This window comes from Ostrea edulis, chromosome 9, assembly GCF_947568905.1.
Source record: "Ostrea edulis chromosome 9, xbOstEdul1.1, whole genome shotgun sequence".
Classification (NCBI taxonomy): Eukaryota; Metazoa; Mollusca; class Bivalvia; order Ostreida; family Ostreidae; genus Ostrea; species Ostrea edulis.
The window spans coordinates 30,081,091-30,102,862 of NC_079172.1; the positions used below are offsets into that span (position 1 = coordinate 30,081,091).

Consider the following 21,772-nt stretch of genomic DNA (forward strand, 5'->3'; position numbering starts at 1 on the left):
TTTACCTTCACACCAGTTTATTGGATAAATGTAAATATACGCAGCAATAAAATTTGACATGAAACAAAACAAAAACAAACAGGGCATGGTTGTATCTTAGAGACACTAAGCTAAACAACGATGTTTATCACAGCTCATAGACGTTGTCTTTGTTATTTTCATTACAAGGCGAAATATATACTGTTATTGCTACAGGCAATGGACACAGTATCGAAAGTGTTGAATGAAAATAAATCCTCAATACTTATACTTCATGCAGTCTTCTCCCCTCTTATTGAAATGTTCCAACAATCGGAAAAGTGCTTACTGAAACGAAAGACATTCACCGATAGCTTGGAGACCAAACACAACCACAAAGGACCTCCAACTCTGGACAACCTTTGGTGGAACGTACATCATTTTTGCTACCCCGAATCCATTCTGAATTATGGCCTCAAAAATAACGTTAGAGGTGAAGGACCTTCCATCTACATTATCACAGTATCCTGTTGGAGCGGCACCATTAATACCATTATGTCGCAACTGCATGGCAATCGCAAATTTGTTATTGTAATGATTTTTATACTCCACCTTACTAACAATTTGCCCAGCTGTCACTTTTGTTGTCGTGATGGAGAGGTTGTTTGTTGTCTTGCCATATTTTTGTGGATGGCAATTGCACGTTTCCAATGATTCTTCAGATGTCCGTGGAGTAGGACTCTATTAAAAATACATTTCAGTATTTCAGTTACATATTTTATTGCACAAGACTATTTTACACATATCATGGAGAATACAGAAATATGATACTCGATTTTTCTCTCACACACATACAAACACACACATGCACGCGAGAAAATATAAATAAATTCATGATATGTACTAGGTATCAACAACATTCTCATCGCTGAATAGACGCCAGAAAATGAACGGAAATTAACATCTGTTGAAATGATTTAATTAAATACACAACCTATGCAAATATTGCTGACTGAATTGATCAATTATCATACAGTCTAAAAACAGTTAGTCATACTTAAACGGATTATTATATGAATTTAGATCCACTACATGCAGATACATATACCCATAGATATATAATTCATTATCAGCAATAATCGGATTGATTGGCTTGCATACATAGTAGAAAATCGAAACTGGATCCAGCCGACAACACGCCTTCTCTCTTTAACTATCATGAATGTAGTTCTTTTCTTATCATCATACAAACACTGGTTTATCAATTATAAATAAAAACACGCAATACGTGTAAAAATTATACTTACCATTTTCAGAAAACTGTTTCTCCTCAGCATCTTTAATATCTCGGATGCCACTTTGTTTCTCGGCGCCCATCGTGTAAGATTCATCAGCTTCATTGAGTACTGACACCCGGGAATTTGACAGTGAAGAGTACCCCCATCTCCTCGCTTGTTGTTCAAGGGGAACTTCATTCGCCATTCCCGAGCAGTTTTATCTCTCAGCTGGATCAGACACTCCTCGCAGAACGTGTGACCGCACGGCAGAATCCGTGGCTTTCGGAAATATTGATGGCAAATATGACACCGTAAAATCACATCGTAATCCAAAACATCGGTTTCAACGCTCTCATCGAGTCCCGATCCCCCCGGGTCACTCATTCTGGGAGAGGAGGTCAGAATCCTCTACTTCACTTCGGTATACAAATGTTAAGACATTTGATCAATTTTTTCCTATTGTTGCAGACTCCGGTCTAGGTAAGCGGCGGTATCGATCGTCTGCTCAGCCCGCCAGCTGACTGATCAGTGTTGAAAGCATCTTCAATGCAGGAAAATTACACCCTGTTACCTTAATAACAACACCTTAATACCATGCCTTTGATCGACGTGGTATTTACAGTACCTCGATAATGTTACAGTTTATTTGATAATTGAGGTCAATTATTGTCCGGCGGACGTACACTTTGATCATAGATTCAATCGTTTAATTTCAGCGTGCTCAGCAATCATGCATAGGATGTCAATAAGTCAATACCCCCACAGCCCCCCCCCCCTCACCCCTCCTCCACGAGCCCGGCAGTTTGTTAGTGTGTTCGAGCGTTCCCGTGTGCAAAGTTTATCTGATTTTTATCAAACTTGTCTTAAGGAATCCCCCTTATGTGTAACGAACATAGAGTTCTGTGTCTTGTGCTATTGATGTTGATAAAGCTCTATTTTCAAGAAGGTAACCTGGTTACTACAAACACTGTTTCCCCCCGGGGCCTTCTGTCAAAGAACATACATTTAATTATACATTGTATACATGTAATTAATTATATACATGTCCCGTGAGGATCCGTGTGAGAATTGATCCTTAGTACATGCTTATCGTAAGTTTAACAGGCGACTATATGGGGCGGTCTTTCGGAATGATCGCAAAAACCGAGACCCGTCTCACAGAGGGTGTGGCACGATAAATAAAGACCGTTAGGGGCGAGGATAGGCCTAATTTTTGCAGCCCTTCACCGGCAATGGTGACGTCTCATGTGAGTAAAAATTCTCCGGAGGGACGTTAAACAGTACACGAACAATAATACAGTATACATATATAAACAAATGATGATTACACATTATATTGACAACTGTATTACTTATGTTTTCACTTGTCTGAAAACATTGAGTGTTAATGACAATTTTATAGATTTACATTTCCAATGATTTTGTCGTTGGTATCTTTACATGAACGCGCTGCGGGTGTAAACATGCGTATATACGTATATATATTATACATATACAACTACATATACTTGATAAATATATAGCCTATTTAAGCGGCTAGTTATTCCGAGAGAAATGATTTGAGTAATGTGTGTTGCCCCAGACTGAGAGACAATCATCAGTTGTATACAAAGACATAATGTATGAATTGTGGAAAAGCTTCCGTGGTTGGATCGAATGAGGGCAGAGATTTTAAGCGACAGGGATTTACACACATATGGTCAATATATGAATATTGTACTGCAGCGAGTTATCTAAACATACTTCAAGGATTTTGTTTACGTGTTACTGTGTCTAGCGGTTGGTTCGATATGCAGAGATGGAAATCTTTTCTGATTTTTTCATATTTCTTCTGATGCGTACGGATCAACAATCGTCGCTTGCTACCCTTACGAAATCCGGGATTCTATGACGTGAGTGAACGGAGACAATGGGCGTGGTTTGTGTCGATGACGGACTAACATGCATTTTGTTTTGTGTTGTAGTTATTTGAGAACAACCTCTTTCTATATAACCAATAATAAATCGATATTGCATTTTGAAATAGATTGTAAATCTTCGCCAGAAACATGTAAAGGGGTACCTGTAAAGTGCGAAACGAAATCGAAACGAAACGAAATCTACCGAAACGAAACGAAACCTACCGAAACGAAACCCACCGAAACGAAACGAAACCTACCGAAATGAAACGAAACAGATTGTATAACCGAACTCTTTTAATTATCATAATTAAAAATGGTATCTTAGGCCCCTGTGAAAGTTACCACATATAACATTCGCCTCCCCTTTGATGTAGGCTTTCGGCTTGACTGTTACAAAGTTTTAAAAGTTGGAAAAGGGTGGGTGGGGGGGGGGGGGGGGTAAGCACAAAGTACATATCCGTAGTTGATTAAATACCATGTACAATTAGTTTTGGATCCATAAATTTCAGAACCGAGGGTTACAGTCTCAGAGATCTGGAGAAACACATTATACGAGGGGTGGGATCGCCGACGTTGGATCCGCCTTTGGGCATAGATACATTGTTTGAAGAAGCTCGTGTCTGAAAAAATTGAAAGCAGGAAGAGCTCTTAACCTCTTATTTTATCTCTAACTGCTGAGGTGCGAGTACTTTCAATAATGGAAAAACTCTATACATTTGGGGTGTTGCTAAGACGGGAGTAGTATAACGCGTCCCGATAGGGAGTTCAACTGAGTGCACTTTTTATGCAAATGAGGTCAAGCAAGAGCGTTTTTGATTGGTCAAGCGGTGTCGGGGTCAACGGAGTGCACTAGGACGGGGTCAACCCCAGCAGGGGTTGTAGAGCGGGTGAATAGACTGGCCTATGGCCGCTGGTCTATGATGCGGTACTTTCGCTTTGAGTTCCTGGAATGAGTTCCTGCTATTTTTCTGAAAATCCAGTGAAATCCTGTGTATTAAATCTAAAAGAATAACAGTGTATTAAATCTAAAAGAATAACACAAGGTTTTAAGTTGACATGTTTATTAAAGAACAATAGTACAATCCCCAGAGGTGGCACGGTCCCTAGTTTTACCCAGCGCTGTCTACAGGTAATATATATATAAAGCGGCGCGCGGTGCATTGGGTGTCACTTTCGACATCATGTCAGACAAGTTACCTACTGGACTTCCACGGAGTTATATTGAACAGCGATTGAGATTTTTGAATGATCAGCTGAACAGACAACGGCAGCGTGAATTACAACTCCGCAGAGAGAATCAACGACGACTACAGTATTTACAGCGGGGAGGGGGGAAAAAGAAACTCATTTCGGATTATTACAAAATTCAACTGGAACGAGGACGTCAATCACGGAAATTTAAAGTCAAGGAAAATGTCTACAATGTTGCTTTCAAACCTATTCCAGAGAAAGAAAATACAACCTTCATTCGTCGGCTCTTCCGGGATATGTTAAAAAATGTGAAACAGGAAATGCAGTGCAATCCCAATGATTATCTACGTTTAAATATTCGGCACCCGTCTCTGGATTCAGCTATTTGGTACGAATTTACGCAGTCCAATCAGCTCAACGAGGACAAAATTCTGAACAAAATAGAATCCGTCCAGCAATCTAAAAAGGAATTCCTAATCACCGACGGGGCAGTGCAGATGGATTTTTTCCATGTCAAATATCCACAAGGCAGCGGGTGCACTAAGAAAAAACATCTACACGTGGATAAGGAGAAATTCAAAACCTCTAAGAGAGCGATCGTTCGCATTCAAAATCCTGAGGATTCTCTCTGCTTGTCCCGGGCTATTGTGGTAGCACGTCTACACAGCCAGAAATCAAACGACCCGGCATGGGAAACGAAATGGTTACGCATGAGAAAAGGGGATTTCAAAACGCTCGACCAGAAACGAGAAGCGATAGCCTTGATGGAACAAGCTGGGTGTGTTATGAACCACCCGTGTGGGCCGCGTGAATGGGAGCAATTACAGCACGCGCTCGCCCCACAGTATCGATTGAAAATATTTCAATTCAAAACGAATACAACTCGTTTACGACTGGAACCTATTTACAAAGGACCGGGGCACGGGACTTGTTTGAATATCCTGCTGGATAACGAGCATTACGATGCCATTGTGTCTATGGCTGGAGTGACGGAAAACGGATACTATTGCGATTATTGCGATGTTGGTTACAGTCACATTGAAGATCATCGGACCGTCTGTCCTCATCGATGCTCATTTTGTTTAGCCGATACCCCCTGTACCCCGGACGGGACTCAGACGAATTGCCCTCATTGTAAGGGATTTTTCAGAAATGCAGCTTGTTACCAGACCCACTTGAAACCTTACAGCAGTAATACAACAACCACGGTCTGCAGTTTAATGGGGCGGTGTAACCAGTGTCAGAAATGGATGTCCAAGCAATTATTAAAACGCCACGCGTGTGGGGGTCAAACCGAATGCCGCATCTGTCACAAAGTCGTCACCATGCCTCATCACTGCTTTGTACAGACGAAACCCAAACCTAAGAAAGAAAAAGAAGAAGAAGAGGAGTTGAAAATATACATTTATTACGATTTCGAATGCAGTCAGGAAAACGGTATTCACATCCCCAATTTATGCGTGGCAGAACGTGTGTGTCAACATTGCGACAGTGTGGATATCGACAAGCCCTGTTCTCATTGTGAAGGATTCGGATCACAACGCCGCTTCCTATTTCAAGGACCCGACACGTTAAAACAGTTTATGGAATGGCTCTTACAGAGCGAGACCGATGAGCAAGGCCATGTGGAACTCAAACACGATGAAGCCACCATCATTGCCCACAATTTCAAAGGATACGATGGGCAGTTTATTTTGAATTACCTGGTTCACACGGCGTGTATCAAACCCACCGTCATCCTGAACGGCAGTAAAATCTTATCCATGCAAGTCTTGGGGTTGAGATTCATCGATTCTTACAACTTTCTACCCTTTGCTCTTGCCAAGATGCCCTCTGCTTTCGGATTAACGGAATTGAAAAAAGGATATTTCCCGCACTTTTTCAACACGACAGAGAACCAGCAGTATGTGGGTCCTTACCCGGCCGCTCATTTCTACAATCCTGACGATATGTCCACCGCCAATCGTGAAGCCTTCTATACTTGGTACCATCAACAAGAGGGCAAAGTCTTTGATTTCCAGAAAGAATTCTTAGCTTACTGCATCTCGGATGTGGATATTTTACGCCGGTGTTGTGCCCATTTCAAGTCCACCCTGTTTGATCTGGTGGAAGTAGACCCCTTTCAAGAATCCATCACGTTTGCCAGCACGGCTAATTTAGCCTACCGACGAGGATTCATGGTTGAAAATACCATCGCCATCATTCCCAATATGGGCTACCGGCCAGCACGACGATATTCAGCTAAAGCTTGTCGATGGTTCGCCTGGCTAGAACATCAACATCACTGCATACGACATGCTAGAAATGGGGGCGAAGTCACGCTTGGACCCTATACAGTAGATGGATATGATGAGGAATCTCGTATCGTGTACGAATTCTATGGCTGTTACTGGCACGGTTGTCCCACCTGTTTCCCGAATCTGTTGACTGACATGCATCCTCATCGTGTTCAGCATACGTATCAAGACCTCTACCTGGACACCTTAAAACGAGCCAGTGCTTTAGAAGACCAAGGCTATACAGTCGTGAGCATATGGGAACACGAGTTTGATCGTCAGACCCAGACCAATCCCGACTTACAGGAATTTTTACAAGGAGTCGATATACAAGATCCTTTGAATCCCCGTGACGCTTTGTACGGAGGCCGGACCAATGCTACACGACTGTATTGTGAGGAGGGTGACATGCGATACGTGGATGTCTGTTCCCTGTACCCGTACGTGTTGAAATACAAGCCATTTCCCGTCCAACATCCCCAAGTCATCACCAGCCATTTCACCGATGTCAGAGACTATTTCGGGCTCATTCGTTGTCGTGTCCTCCCACCCCGAGAGCTGTATCACCCCGTATTACCTTACAAGACCGGGGGTAAATTACTCTTTCCCTTATGCCGCACCTGTGTGGAACAGCGCAACTTAGGACCCGACGAGCGGTGCCAGCACACCGATTCTGAACGCAGTCTCACGGGCACCTGGGTGACCACCGAACTTCACAAAGCATTAGATCTAGGCTATCGTCTCGACCGCATTTACGAAGTTTGGCATTTTGAGAAAACCAGTGACCACTTATTTCGAGCGTATATCAACACCTTTTTGAAAATTAAACAAGAAGCTTCCGGATTCCCCGAGGATTGTCAAACAGCCCAACAGCAGCAACATTACATTGAGGAAATTCAGCAACGAGAAGGCATTGCCATGAATCCGGCAGACATCCAGAAAAATCCGGTCCGAAGAACCATTGCCAAACTCTTTTTAAATTGTTTGTGGGGAAAATTTGCTCAACGATTACAATTACCCAAATCCCTGTATCTCACGGAAGAAGAAGAATTACAACAGAAATTACAAGATGCCACTTTAGAAGTCAAAGGCATCGAACTCTTAGAAAATCGTGAACGCCCCGAATGTGATATGATGCTGATCAATTATCAGGAGAAAGAAGAATTTTTAGAAGACTGTCCCTTTGGAAACGTGGTGCTGGCGTGTTTTACAACAGCTCATGCTCGTTTACATTTGTACGAGACGTTACAGCCTTTGGGAGAGCGTGTCTTATACTTTGACACGGATAGTATCATCTATCAGCACGACGAGACCCAGTTCAATCCGACCATTATCAACAGTTTAGGCGGCTGGACCGATGAATTGGGTGGAGATCGTATCATCAAGTACATGTCGGGCGGGCCCAAAAATTATGCATACGAGACCCAGGGGGGAAAATCTGTCTGCAAAGTCAAAGGATTGACACTCAATTATCGTGCCTCTAGAGTCGTGTCTCTCGATACGTTGGAAAAAATGTTAAAAGGAGAAGAAGAAGAAGTCCATGTCAGCTATCCGCACTTTATTCAACGAACCCGCCAACATGATGTGCGAACCATTCCTCTGGTGAAGAAATACCGCATGGTGTATGATAAACGTCAACGTATTCATAACTATGACACGCTGCCTTACGGGTATTAAAAAGGACATGCTAGAGAAAACCATCAGTCGGCAAAATGACGGACTACGAATCACTACATAACCCGGGTACACCACGTTATGCTCTACTGTCAGATCGAGTAACGTCGTTTGAAAATGCTCCCGAACACTTGCAGAACCTATTACCTACCATTGCAGAAGCGGGATACTTTTACAAAGGGTACGGGGATAACACGTGCTGTTTTTATTGCAACTTTGGACTTCACCATTGGGGAGCTGTCGACAATCCTTGGATACAACATGCTTATTGGTATCCTCACTGTCCTTACCTGAAGTGTAATAAGGGTAAACAATGGGTACGACAAGCCTTCAATGCCTATGCCCGCGCTAAAGACAGTGGTTGCGATTGGGAAGGCTTACCCTTAGACGCGGCAGGGAATCCAATGTGTACCCAGAAATGTCACATTTGTTTAGAACGAGACTTGAGAATTGCTTTTTTACCTTGTGGTCATTTATGTACTTGTGCTATATGTGCTACGGGACTGAAACAATGTCCTATTTGTAGACATAGTGTTGAGCAAGCTGTACGTATTTTTATTTGTTAATAAATATGTATGATCCCATGAACTTGTGTCATTTATCAAGATGTATACCTACGAGACACTTGAACCTTTTCAGTTGAAACATGAATTTACCATGGTGGTGGCTGGACCCTCTAAATCGGGTAAAACAGAATTTGTCAAGCAACTGGTGCAAAATACACAGTGGATTGCACCGCCTCCCGAAAAGATAGTATGGTGTTATCGAGAATGGCAGTCCGCGTACGAATCCTTACAGGACAAGGTCACTTTTATCCGCAATATACCTCAAGACGATGAGCAGATAGTGGCGGATCTCAGTACGCGTCATCTACTCATTTTTGATGATATGATGGGAGGTAAAGCCATCGAATCGATTGTCGACTGGTTTACGCGCAAAGCGCATCATCGCAATACCAGTGTCATTTATATCACACAAAATCTGTTTGATCGAGCAGTACAACATCGTACCATCAGTCTGAATGCTCACTATCTCGTGCTGTTTAAAAATCCTCGAGATAAATCTCAGATTGGGGTGTTAAGTCGGCAATTACAAATGCCGCATTTACTTCCAGCCTATGAGGACGCCACCCGTGTACCTCACGGGTATTTACTAGTGGACTTGAGTCCTCAGACGTCGGACGATTTAAGATTAAGAAGTCAACTCTTTACCAACTTGGCTGTGCACATGCCCCCGAGAGTATAAATAATGTCACATCATGGGCAGGTGTATCATTCGAAAGACAATCTTCATCATGGGTAGACCTTCCGCGAAGAGTAAATTAGTCAAAACGTTACGCCGTTTACAACGGGAACGGGATCCCGTTCAACGGAGCCATCTCATTGAATTAGGACGTAGAGCCTTACTCAACTGGTTTGCGATGGGCGCTCGAAATTTATTGCGAGGCGTCTTACCAGGCAATAAAATCACTCAGCGGTTCATTCAATCCCATCGCCAAGACTTGAGTGTCATTGCCGATAAGAAGTCCAATGAAGAAGAGCGTAAAAAAGCCATTTTGAAACGAGGAGGCGCCGGATTCTTAGGAGGGACCATTATCCGTCATTTATTCAAATGGGAAACAGGCCGTAGGCCCCGTGGGGGACAACCCAAGAAAACCAAGAAACCACGGGCTAAGAAAGCTAAAAAATCGCCTCAGAGAATTCCTAAACTCATTATTCGCTTACCTAAGAAGACACCTAAGAAATCCCCTAAGAAGTCCCCTAAGAAGACACCTCTCAGGATGAAGAATCCGTTTCCCAATTGGGCTCCAAAGAAAACCCCTCTCATTGTGAAGATGCCGTTTCCCAAGGCCACTCCCCCCAAGGCCACTAAAACGTTAGCCAATCTGAAAGCCGGATTAGCTCAAAAGAAAATGGAACGACCCATGCATGGACCTATAGGAAGTTCCAGAACCAGTGATACTGCTCTACCGAGTTTTGCTCATACCTTTGGAAGCATGAAATTTCAACCCTTAACCACCTCAACACCGGTTCAGGTGCAAAAGAAATATAAATGTAAATTTTGCCCTCTGGTCTTCAATGCGAGAGAGAACCGCAATCGTCACGAAGAGACCGTCCATCACAAGCGTTTTGATCCTAAACATCCGAGTGCCATTGTCCTGGACTAGGTATAAAAAGGAGGGGGAAGGGGCCCCACCCTTCATTACCATGGCTCATACGAAGAAGTGTGAATGTCGATTACGACCTCATTTACCGCTCTTGCAGACGTTAGCGGCTCCTCACTATTCCAGCAAATTAAAGACAGAGGTGTTGAAACATTGTTCCAATGACTGCATTTTAAAGATTTGTGAGATTGTGTACAATCTATTAAAAGGGGTGATTCCTCTCAATCCTACTCAGAAGCGACAACTGGGTCGAAAGAAACACATCTTAAGACGCTTAGTCCGGACTCAACCCGTGAAAAAACGACGAGGTATACTCATCCACCAAAAAGGATTGGGTTCGTTTGTGTGTGGCAAGATTTGTAAGAAATCATGAGTCGAAAAATGGTATTGGTACCGGAAGCGATGCTCAACGAATTAAAAGGCAAATTACCTAAACCTCCCGAATTTACCTCGACTATTGGTTTACGCAGTGATTTGGACGAGATTGAACATCGAGATGATTTAACCGAGAAAGAAAAAGTGGGGTTGTACGGGCATCAACTTCATCGCTATCGTCAATATTTACAACAAGCTCGACATCCCAACCCAGCCACTCGGCCCTCCCCAACCAGTGCAGCCAGTGCCACCTCACCACCCACAACCGCCGCAGCACCCGATGACTTGGAGGAACAGATTATCAAAAGCGTCAATAAACCGGGTCGAAAGAAAGCAGGTTTATTACTCGATCATCTCAAGAAATCCAAAGTGGTGACTTGGAATAAAGAAGGAGAAATCAGCTATAGAGGACGCAGGGTTCCCGATTCCAATATTGTGGATTTAATGACCGAAGCCCAACGACAAAGACCCTTAAGACATCGTGATCCCCCCACGGGATTAGAGGAATTTGCTCAAGCGTTAAAAGAGACTCATGCTCCCAAAGGATATGTGAACAATCGGGATGTTATAAAAGCCATGGACAAACCAGGGAAAATCAGTACGCCTAGACCTCTAGAGGAAGAGGAGAGCGGATTTCAAGAAATCTCGGGTTTTGACCAATCGTTCTATGAAACTCCCAGACGAATGATGACCCCTAAAAATATCTGGGAGGCCAGTAAAAAGACATCACGTGAAATTGGAAAATGGTTAAATCTACCATGAAAGCAGAACAGATCTTACAGCGACTGTATTACGATCCCAAGACAGGGTATGGGGGAGTCCAGGCGTTGTATCGTCAAGTGCGTCAATTAGGACACAAGATTACCCTGTCTCAAATTCGAGAATGGGTGAAAGCTCAAGATACCTATACCTTGCATAAACCGATACGGAGGAAATTCAAGCGACGACAAACACGAGTGACGGATATGGATGAACAATGGCAATTAGATTTAGCCGATGTCTCCAGCTTGAAACAAGACAATAATGGGTATACGTTTTTATTATGTGCCATTGACGTGCTGTCTAAATATGCCTGGGTCGTGCCTTTAAAACAGAAAACGGGTAAAGAAATGATACGAGGCTTACGAGGGATTTTTCGAGAGGGACGTCGCCCCGTCCGCATTCAGTCCGATCAAGGAAAAGAATTTACCAATAAAGAATTTCGTCAAGCCTTCAAATCCATTCATTTCTTTACGACCCGTAATGCCGAAACCAAAGCCAGTATTGTGGAACGTTTTCAACGCACGCTGAAAGCACGCATGTGGCGGTATTTTACACGTCATAAAACACGACGGTATGTCGATGTCTTGGGGGATCTGGTGTATGGTTACAATCATACCTATCATCGCAGTATCCGGCGAGCTCCTGCTCAAGTCAATGCCAAGAATGTCTTGACCGTATGGAAAACCTTGTATGGAAAACAGAGTGCCGATACCGCGAGTCGCTTGCAAGTGGGGGATCGTGTACGCATTAGTAAAGCCAAACGTACGTTTGAAAAAGGATATTTACCGAATTGGACCAAAGAGCTGTTTACCATCTCTAGAAAAGTGCCAGGACGAAACGTCTATCGCATTCAAGATGATCACGGGGAAGAATTAGAAGGAACGTTTTACGAGAAGGAATTACAACAAGTGATTAAAGACGATGATGTCTATGAAGTGGAAGAAATCTTAGGGTATAAAAAGCGGCGTGTGGGAAAAAAAGTCATTTCAGAAGTCAAAGTGCGTTGGAAAGGATATCCTCCCAGTTTTGATTCATGGATTCCGCAAGCGGATCTCATTCGGCCATGACCAACCAGTGGACTTTCTTGGGTGAAAAAGTCCCTCGAGCAGAAATTGTGTATTTTGCACAATTATTCCTGTGTTTAACCATCATTATCACCTCGGTCGTCATGTTAGCCTTAGGCGATCCCAATCGCGATTTTTGGATGGTCACCTTAAGTTCTTTGGTGGGCTACGTCATGCCTAGTCCACAAATGACGTTAGCGAGCCCGAGTATAAAACAGGAACGATCTTCTTCAGATTCATCAGTTCACCATGGCTAACACACAGTACGCCTGGAAACAAGAGGGAAAGAAAACGGCATGGTTTGCGGATAAGCAGATGTGTTTGATGCATTGTAAACAACACAAAACGTCCACACATCCTGTGTACTTGTACAAACGTATACTGATACCTCACGGATGGTCAGCCTTTATCATGAAGACCAAGTATCAAGAGTTTCGCTGGAAAGTCAAAGCCTTCTGGGGATTGATGGGACGACAAGACGAATCCGATTGGACCTTAAATGAGAGTCCTTGGTTTGACCATTCCGAGGACTGTCTCCGACATTTCAAAGACATGATCAATGAAGGTTATGATGTAGCCGATTGCTGGGGAACCCGACACTATCTGGTGATGCGACGACGCTTAGTCCCGAGACGAACACTAGAGTTGGAAGACTCGGATGCGTTGATGTGGGGTGGTGGTGGCCGCGATCAAGAAGAATGAATTGAATGTATTGTCATGTTGTATGTTGTTTCAAATAAAAAATTGTGAAAAAACAAAACGGTGTTGTGTATAAATAGAGAAGGAAACAGAGACAGGGGCTCATTTAAGACATCATGGCTGGAGGAGAAGGGTTTTACATGACTCTGTTGAGTGATGGGTCGATGGAATCGTTTCCGACGAATACGACTGCTCAATTTAAAACGTTATTGCCACACACCATGGACTTAACGGATGGAGCATGGGAAGTCGGATTGACCGAAATGATGTACTCGGCCAACTTACAAAACGTATCGGATAGCGAGGCTTATGTGGACGTTCTCATTCCAGATCCGTATACGCAACATGTCCAAGATCCCAACACTTATAAATGGGAAAGATTTAAGACAGAGAATATGGGCAAAGTCACGATGGCCAGGTGTGAGGTGGTGGTCCCCTGGGATCTGACGCCATGGTCCCATCTCTTTGCGGGAGGGGATAGTTTATTTCCCTTCGATATCATTCGCATTCACTTTCGACCCGGAGCTTATACACAACCTTTGGCGTTAATCAATGAAATCAACGCAGCCTTAAGGAGAACCCTGTGGAAAGTATGGACCGAGTTAGGGAATCCTAACGACGAGGGGAACAACCAGATCTTAGTGTATCACCCCGAGTACGATCGTGTCGAGTATCAGTTTAATGGGAAAGCACTGAGATCCACCCCCATGTGCATTCGTTTCCCTACGCCCTTAGCGTACAAGCTAGGTCTGGATAGTGACAAAATGATCCTGGGCCAAGAAACCATGACGAAATGGATCAACGTGAATTACTTGGGGAACACGACCATGGATGTCTACGACAATCTGAAAGCCATGTATGTGTATTGTGACATTGTGGATCCTCAAGTGGTGGGCACCAACAAATTGAAATTATTGAGAGTCGTCCCCTGTACGGCTCAATACGACGATCGACAACAAGCCCGTTGGGAACCGATTCGAGCCGAATATTTGAAACTGAGTAAGAAATATTTCGATACCATTGAGGTACACATCATGAATTCTTTAGGGCGTCCTATGGGGTTTTTAAATGGGCGCTCCCTAGTCAAACTTCATTTCCGCAAAGTGTATTGAAAGATGAAGTACCATCGAGGAGTCAGACGCCAGAAAGGACACGGAATCTGGTTTCTCATTCCGTGGATTGCCAATGCCATTGTGGGTCAAGCGGGGCAAGGAAAGAAGAGAAAGAGACGGCGTAAAAAGTATAAAAAGCGGGTGTAACCCCTAACGAAGTTCATTTACATCAAGATGCACTACCATAAAGGTTTAATACGGCAGCAGGGTCACGGGCTTGGAGCCCTGTTGGGAATAGCCAGCAAAGTGGCGGGTCCCCTGATCAGCGGATTATTAGGTGGATCCCCCGCACAACAGCAACAACAACAACAACGTCCTGTCTATCAAGAGAGATATTATGATTACGACCGCCCTTATCGCTCTTATCGGAGGAGACGACGTAGAAGCCATCCAACAGAAGAATATGACCCAGAATCTGAAAAGCAGAAGGGAAAAGGATTTTTCACCGATTTACTCAAATCGGGGGCTAAAAGTGCCTTAAAGGCTGCTGCTAAAACAGGGATGGATGTGTTAGATAATAAACGATCACTCAAAGACGCTCTCAAGACACACGGTGCCCAAGCCCTGAAAGAGACAGCAGGGTATGCCCGTAGGCGAAAATCTCGAAAAGCCCCATCCAAACGAGGAAGAAAAGCGCGCACAGGAATACTCAGGAAGCCTGGAACCACGACCCTCAAAAGAAAACAGGTGGGAAAACAGGTGGGAATACAGGAAGGAAAAGGATTTGTTAAAAGAAAACAACGTATCTTAGCTCGGGGAGGGCCTCATAAGAGACCTAGGAAGCAACCTAGGAAGCGATCTAGGAAGGGAGGTAGGAAGCTAGTGAAAAGGGGTAAGCCAAAACGCTCTCTGGATATTTTCGACTGAGAACCCTATAAAAAGGGAGTGAGAAGGAGCCCAGAACACATTTGATGCCAGTTCACGCTGAGTAACACATCGTTCCAATATGATGCACCGAGAATCTTGCGCTTGTGGCACCAGCAGTTTAGAACTGTTTAAAGTGCCCCCGACCAACGTCACTTTAGAAGATTCGAAATGGATGGAATATTATCCCATTTCCAGTACCCTCAACTCGGATACGGCTCCGATTGAATTTGAAATCAAAGGACAAGGAGATGAATATCTGGATTTATCCCAAACTTATCTCCAGATGGTATGTAAATTCACGAAAGCCAATGGAACGAATCTCGCAGGAGGCAATTCGACCTCCACCCCCGTGAATAACATTCTCCATTCCTTGTTCAGTGAAATCGATGTCAGTCTCAATGGAAAAGTCATTACCCCGGGGACGGATACTTATCCCTACAAAGCGTATCTGGAGAAATTGTTGTCTTATGCACCCAAGACTCTGGAAACCCAGATGAGAGCCTGTAGCTTGTGGGAAAAAGATACGGCAGGACATATGGATGAGGTCAAATTAGAAGCTCTGGCTCAAACTCCTGTGGAATTTGCAGTAGTGTCTAACAAAGTCAACATCGCGGCCGTCATCCCGACTCCCGAGTATCCGGATGATTCCAAGAATGTAGGGTTGAGAAAACGTCACGAGAAGATTACAGACAGTAAGGAGATCGTGTTGATGGATCGATTACATCTGGATTTGTTTGAGCAAGAGAAATGTCTCCCTAATGGCTTGGATGTCCGTCTCAGATTCAATCGCGCTCGACCCCAGTTCTACATGATGACCGCTGCCGGGAGTAGTGGGAAAGTGGCCATTCAAAGTATGATCTTGTGGGTGAGGAAAGTCAAACCTGTGCCGAGTATCATTAATCTCATCAATCAGCAACTGAGTACTCAAACGGCGAAATATCCATTGAGACGAGTGGAAGTGAAAACCTTCACCATTCCTAGTGGCACCCAATCTAAAATCACCGATCATCTGTTTCAAGGACAGATGCCTAAACTGATCGTGTTGGGCTTTGTGGACAATGCGGCTTTTAATGGGGATAATACCAGAAACCCCTTTCATTTCCAAAATGAGAGAGTCAAGAAATTAGAAATCAGTATCAATGGAGAAATGATGGAAACCCGACCTTTGGAACCTAATTTCACCGACGATCAGTACCTGAGATCGTATTTGAGTCTGTACAAAGGCTTGGGAAAATTAGGTCAGGACTGGGCTCCGGACATTACCCTGGAAGAGTATAAAAACGGTTACACCCTCTGGTGTGTGGATTTCACGAAAGATCAAGAAGCCCAGACGGATAAATTTCATCTCATACAGACGGGGAACTTGAGAGTGGAAGTGCAATTTGCCGCCAACGTAGCCAGGACCTTAAACTGTGTGGTGTATGCCGTGTTCGACAATCTGCTAGAAATCAACAAACAACGAGAAGTCAGTATCGATTACTAAGAGAGAGATGGATACTCAGCAATTGAGAGATGTTTTACAACGAGATTTAGGACCGGCGTTTGCCGGTGTGTATCCTCGAGATGTCATACCTGAGCTGTTACCTCATCACAAAGCCATCGTGGTGAATACAGACCCTCACGATCGCCCTGGAGCGCATTGGGTCTGTTTGTATTTGAGTAGCCCTACCGTCGAATATTTTGATTCTTACGGATTACCTCCCAGCCATAAAGACATCCAAGACTTTATTCAACGCCACGGAGAGACTTGGATTCATAACACCCATTGTTATCAAGATTTGAATACGGATGTCTGTGGACAATACTGTGTGTATTTTTTACATCAACGCCATCGCCATAGAAGCACCGTACGAGAATGGTTACTTCCCTGGAAAGGCACGGCCTTACAACGCGATCGTTTTGTGGCGGATTGGTTTAAAGAGACCTTCCGTAAACCGAGAACCCATCAAGGACAAACTTGTCAATGTCAAAGACTGAATGTATTGTAAACTATGTTATTGTTATTGTTCATAGTTGGAGTTTAATAAAACGTTGGAAAAAAAAAATTTCTTGTCATTGTAATCAACCATGTCTTTTCAAAAAGAATGGGTAGCCCTGAAAAGGGCTGTTTTCTTTCTCTCTCTGTTCTTGGTCTTTTCTCTTCTTCTTCTCTCTTCTCCTTCTTCTCCTTCTCTTCTTCTTCTTTTCTTCTCGGTCCCCCTCACTGTCTGTTCTTCTTCTTCTTTCTTCTCTTCTTTTTCTGCTCCTCCGGGGGTTGCTCGTGGTCAAACACAAAAACGGGCAACCACCCGTGTTTAAAAAACAATCTCCCCGGAGGCCGCTGTACCACTTCTAACTCTGCGTCCCAGTTTTCTTCTGGCGGGGGCAGATCCTGGCTCATGGGCGGTGGGGGAAGAGCCTCCCGTGAGGCCGGCGGGGTAATCTCTTGCTCCCAATCCTCCTCCCATTTGATACAATAATCATTCACCGTAGGGTCTGGTCCTACTCTGCGGCTCATGGTTCTGGTTCCTTTAAAAAATCGGAATGCCCGATTTTGACGTTGCGCTCGGTTTAAAAAGGCGAGAGCGCGGACGTCCTCGAAAACATCCCCTACCTCAGATGGCTGACGTCATGTTGATGACTCATCAAAAAACACTATATACATAGGTCACTTGTTACCATTTTTCTCAATCATGTCGTTTGAACGGTACGCGGATGATGAGAATGATGTACTAGTGTGTGGGTATTGCCGAGGACCTTGGAGCACTTGTGGCTGTTTTCATTATAAAAAAGAAAACATCCTGGCCAAACAGAAGTGGATAGAGAGATTGGCAGAGCTGACGTATTATCCCTTTGTCTATAAATGTTGTGGTCACACTAGAGAACCCTGGCTAGAGTGTAAGTGTCCGCAACATTGTACCATCACCCCTGAAGAAGAAATAGTGCATAAGGACTGTACCTGTGAGATCTGTCAGGAGTTTAGAGAGCGCTGGACTCATAGAAAGTTTGATCCCCGGCTGTTTCAACATTGTCCTTACAGTCAAGAACCCCGGTCAACGTGTACCTGTGAGACCTGTCAACCAGCATGTCGGTGACGGATCTACGAGGAGATGTATTATCTCTACCTTGGGTGGATGCTATTGTACAACAATGTAACTGTTTAACGGTGAAACCTCATGGATTAGCCGGAGGCAATTGGACTCATTATAGACAATGGATTTGTGACTTTGCTTATCAGTATCATAAACATGTGTACATTGTCAAGAAAATGTAACTTTATTATAGCTTTATTCTAGCTATTACTTGTGTTAATAAAAACTTTTTTAAAACAAACTTGTGTGTTTCTTGATTTTTGCCATAAAAAGTGTCTTTTCAAAAAAGTTGGTGGCCCTGAAAAGGGCCGTTTGGTCCTAAGGACCGACTTTCATTCCCTGGTTCCGGTAAACCGGCATAACGGGCACCGTCCCCGGGTGTGTCGCCGCTCCTGTAACTCTTCCACGCACGAGCAGCAAGCTGGGCGTTGCCCACATCCCCTGCACGTGATACCAGAGTGTACCCTGTCTTGCCAGCAGACAGGGCACTTAAACCAAATGGGAACCGCCCTATCTGCCCAGCCAGGGACAGTCATAGGGTGGTTCCTCGGGGGATGAGTTGCCACCGGTGCGTGGGTTGGTCTCGGTGGCGGAGTCCTCCCTGCAAACCGGATGGTAGGTGGTGGGGGTCTTGCAGGGGCTGCCGGTCTCGGTGGTGATGACGTGGCTGCCACCAGCAGCGACGGACTCTGGGCTGGACTGGGAGGTGGTGCGGGGGACGGTGACCGCGGTGAATACTCCACCGGTGACGCTGGTGAGTCGCTCATCGGCACCGGGCTGTATTCCACTGGTGCCGATGGGATCGCTGGTGGTGGTGTTGTAGGCGTCGCCGGGGAGTAAGGTGGTGGTGGTGAGGGTGGCTGTGGGGCCCGTCGGCGCGGTCTCGTGGCCGTGGAGATCCGGGCGGTGCGGCGGCGGGGTGCCCTCCCTTCATACTCGGCCCGCACCCGGCAGATGATCTCACGGACCCCACTCTGGTCGAAAGGGGAGAAGGTGCTCAGGTCGTTCTCAGAACGCACGACCCAATTCTCCCCTACCCGTTCCTCAGCCACCACTACCAGCCGGTACCGGAATCCAGGCAAGGTCTGAAAATTGTAGAGCGGGTCTCTTCTTGTAGCCATTCTTCTTTCTTCTTTCTTCTTTAAAATCCTTCAAAAATCTTCTATAACTGTGCTGGATCACCAGTGAAGCAAACTGGCGAGTGCGCCGGTATATATCGGGAAAGCGCGGACCTCCTCGAAAACATCCCTCGCTTCGGAGACGAAGCCAAGATGGTGGCCGTCAAAATGGCGGATTTGTGCTTTCGAGTAGAGAGTTTTTTCTCATTGTCTTTTTCTAGACATTCGATATCTGTGCAAGGTAGATTTAATCTGATAGATTCTGAGACGGCGAATGCGTTAAACTTATTTTTATTTTGCTACGTCGCATAGTTTTCAAAGAAACAGAGGTTAAAGAGGTCGAGTCGAGGTTCAATGTTTCTTCACCCCCTCTTTAAAAATTTATTTCTCGACCATGTACATCCCTAAAAACATCTCATAAGGTCTATTCGATAGAAAACACCTTATTTGATTCGATTTTCACTCTACCTTTAGGATTTTCTGGATTCCTCAACAAATAAACCCTTCTCTGAGAGACTCAACCAAACACAGCTTTCGTGTAAACAATTTTATTCATGTCACATATTTCAAATACATAACTCCCACACACAACACCAATTCACATGTCTTTTTAAAATAGGGTCCAACATTTTTTCCATTTCTCGAATCCTGCGTTGAAATCGATAGCGATCAGCGGCTACAGTCATCCAGATACTTGTCCGGTCTTCTTCGGGTAACAGATGCACTTCATTTTGATCCAGATTAAAAGTCACACGTTTAACTTGACGTACATCTCTCGAAGACATCGTAGTCTGATTTTCTCGATTTCTGCTCTGTCTGTGGGTCGAATTCGTTTCAATTCCTGGCCCATTAAATGAATCAGTACTAAGGCTTGCGGGGTGATCCGGTTCTCGATCAAATACTGACAGAGACATGGATAGTCCTTTAAGCTGATGGGAAATAATTCTTCTCGCATATAGTGTAACACAAATTCAAACTGCCCAGAATGAATGTCTGTGAGATAATCCAATACATAAACTATCGCTTTCTCTGTGATGTGGTCACTGCTGGCCATCCTCCGGGAATAAATGAAATGAATTAAGTTCTTCACACTTTATGTATACTTCTCGAAGCCAGTCCTTGGTGATACTTTCAATCTCGGCGGTTTTTTCAGGCATGCGTTTCTTGAATTCCTCCCCCGCGACATAAATTAACATCAACCCCGCATCGTTATAGAGATTGATGTACACATGGTTCCGTAGATCTGTATATTCGTCCAGAGTCATTGGAAACACCCCCGCTATCAGATAATTTTTAACAGCTTGAAACACCGTATCGTCTTGCATTTTCTCCACCCATTCTAATGCATGGTTATGCGCTTTTTCTGCGATGTTGTCACTGCTGGCCATCCTCCAGGAATAAAGGAAAAGAAAACGGTTAGGTTTTTTTATACACCTTTTCCAGCCAGTGATCGGTAATCGCTACAATCGCCCCAGTCTTCTCAGGTTCCCGTCGTCTAAATTCTTGGTCCATGTTATAAATCATGATCAATCCAGACTCTCTGTTCAGGTTGTCGGCTATATGCTTGCAAACGCTGGAATATTCATATAAGGTCATAGGAAATTCCCAAAAGATCAACAACTTCATGGCGAATTTATATCTCAACGGCTGTTTTTCTTTCCAGTCCTTGATACACTGTAATGCAGCGCTACGAGCGTTGTTCACCGATTCTTTGTAGTCCTCGAAATGCTGTAATACAGCGGTAAGAACGTTGTTGGTCAATTCAGCCATGATGATCAAAATGAAAAAATTCCAAAACGTTCTTGTTTTATAACAGGCCAGCCATTCCTTTCATACGAATCAGTTCCACGAATCCTTTTTGTAGACAATCGCGTAAGATCCGATCAATGTCACTCATCTGGTCTGGAAGATTCTGTTTCAATTCCTCAGCATACAAATAAATCATGAGTAAACGTCCCGTATTGGTATTCTCCGCTAATGAATCAGCAATCCGTTGAAAACTATGTACATTTCTGACCTCCGGTGACATCTGTTGTACAAATTGACGAGCATTTTGAATGTGAGGATTATGTAAGGCCACGTTCATACATTGTAGTACATAACTATATCCATTTATTCTCGTAGTAGCACTGCCGCCCATAGTAAATAACGAACGTTCAGAAAACACCTGTATTTATAGGTAAAGGTTATGCATCACGTGATCAAACACCTGCACCACGTGATCAAACACCTGTACGTCAGCTGGTTTTTCTACAGTCATTCT

The 21,772-nt window shown here is 44.2% G+C and overlaps 4 protein-coding genes across 4 annotated transcripts; 2 read left to right on the forward strand and 2 right to left on the reverse strand.

Annotated features, from left to right (window-relative positions):
• On the reverse strand, positions 1-1,818 carry LOC125657822 (uncharacterized). The gene is made up of 2 exons (XM_048888621.2): positions 1,266-1,818; positions 1-699 (listed from the first exon to the last, which is right to left on the reverse strand). The coding sequence occupies exons 1-2, from the start codon at positions 1,617-1,619 to the stop codon at positions 304-306; spliced, it is 750 nt and encodes a 249-aa protein (XP_048744578.2). The 5' UTR covers positions 1,620-1,818; the 3' UTR covers positions 1-303.
• A 6,497-nt stretch (positions 1,819-8,315) lies between these two features.
• On the forward strand, positions 8,316-9,522 carry LOC130050507 (death-associated inhibitor of apoptosis 1-like). Its single transcript, XM_056150701.1, has 3 exons — positions 8,316-8,594; positions 8,917-9,136; positions 9,392-9,522. The coding sequence occupies exons 1-3, from the start codon at positions 8,316-8,318 to the stop codon at positions 9,520-9,522; spliced, it is 630 nt and encodes a 209-aa protein (XP_056006676.1).
• A 5,877-nt stretch (positions 9,523-15,399) lies between these two features.
• LOC130050508 (uncharacterized protein F54H12.2-like) lies at positions 15,400-16,803 on the forward strand. Its single transcript, XM_056150702.1, has 2 exons — positions 15,400-16,434; positions 16,564-16,803. The coding sequence occupies exons 1-2, from the start codon at positions 15,400-15,402 to the stop codon at positions 16,801-16,803; spliced, it is 1,275 nt and encodes a 424-aa protein (XP_056006677.1).
• A 1,920-nt stretch (positions 16,804-18,723) lies between these two features.
• On the reverse strand, positions 18,724-19,512 carry LOC130050509 (uncharacterized). Its single transcript, XM_056150703.1, has one exon. It carries the CDS (start codon positions 19,510-19,512, stop codon positions 18,724-18,726), a length of 789 nt encoding a protein of 262 aa, XP_056006678.1.
• Positions 19,513-21,772: the final 2,260 nt, after the last annotated feature.

Coding starts and splice junctions, on each gene's coding strand:
- LOC130050507 (XM_056150701.1), top strand. CDS start 8,316: ATGACGGACTACGAATCACTACATAACCCGGGTACACCACGTTATGCT. Junction 8,595..8,916: donor GTAATAAGGGTAAACAATGG/GTACGACAAGCC, acceptor GAACCTTTTCAG/TTGAAACATGAATTTACCAT. Junction 9,137..9,391: donor GCAGATAGTGGCGGATCTCA/GTACGCGTCATC, acceptor ATTTACTTCCAG/CCTATGAGGACGCCACCCGT.
- LOC125657822 (XM_048888621.2), bottom strand. CDS start 1,619: ATGAGTGACCCGGGGGGATCGGGACTCGATGAGAGCGTTGAAACCGAT. Junction 700..1,265: donor GAAACAGTTTTCTGAAAATG/GTAAGTATAATT, acceptor TATTTTTAATAG/AGTCCTACTCCACGGACATC.
- LOC130050508 (XM_056150702.1), top strand. CDS start 15,400: ATGATGCACCGAGAATCTTGCGCTTGTGGCACCAGCAGTTTAGAACTG. Junction 16,435..16,563: donor TTCATTTCCAAAATGAGAGA/GTCAAGAAATTA, acceptor AAATTAGGTCAG/GACTGGGCTCCGGACATTAC.
- LOC130050509 (XM_056150703.1), bottom strand. CDS start 19,512: ATGGCTACAAGAAGAGACCCGCTCTACAATTTTCAGACCTTGCCTGGA.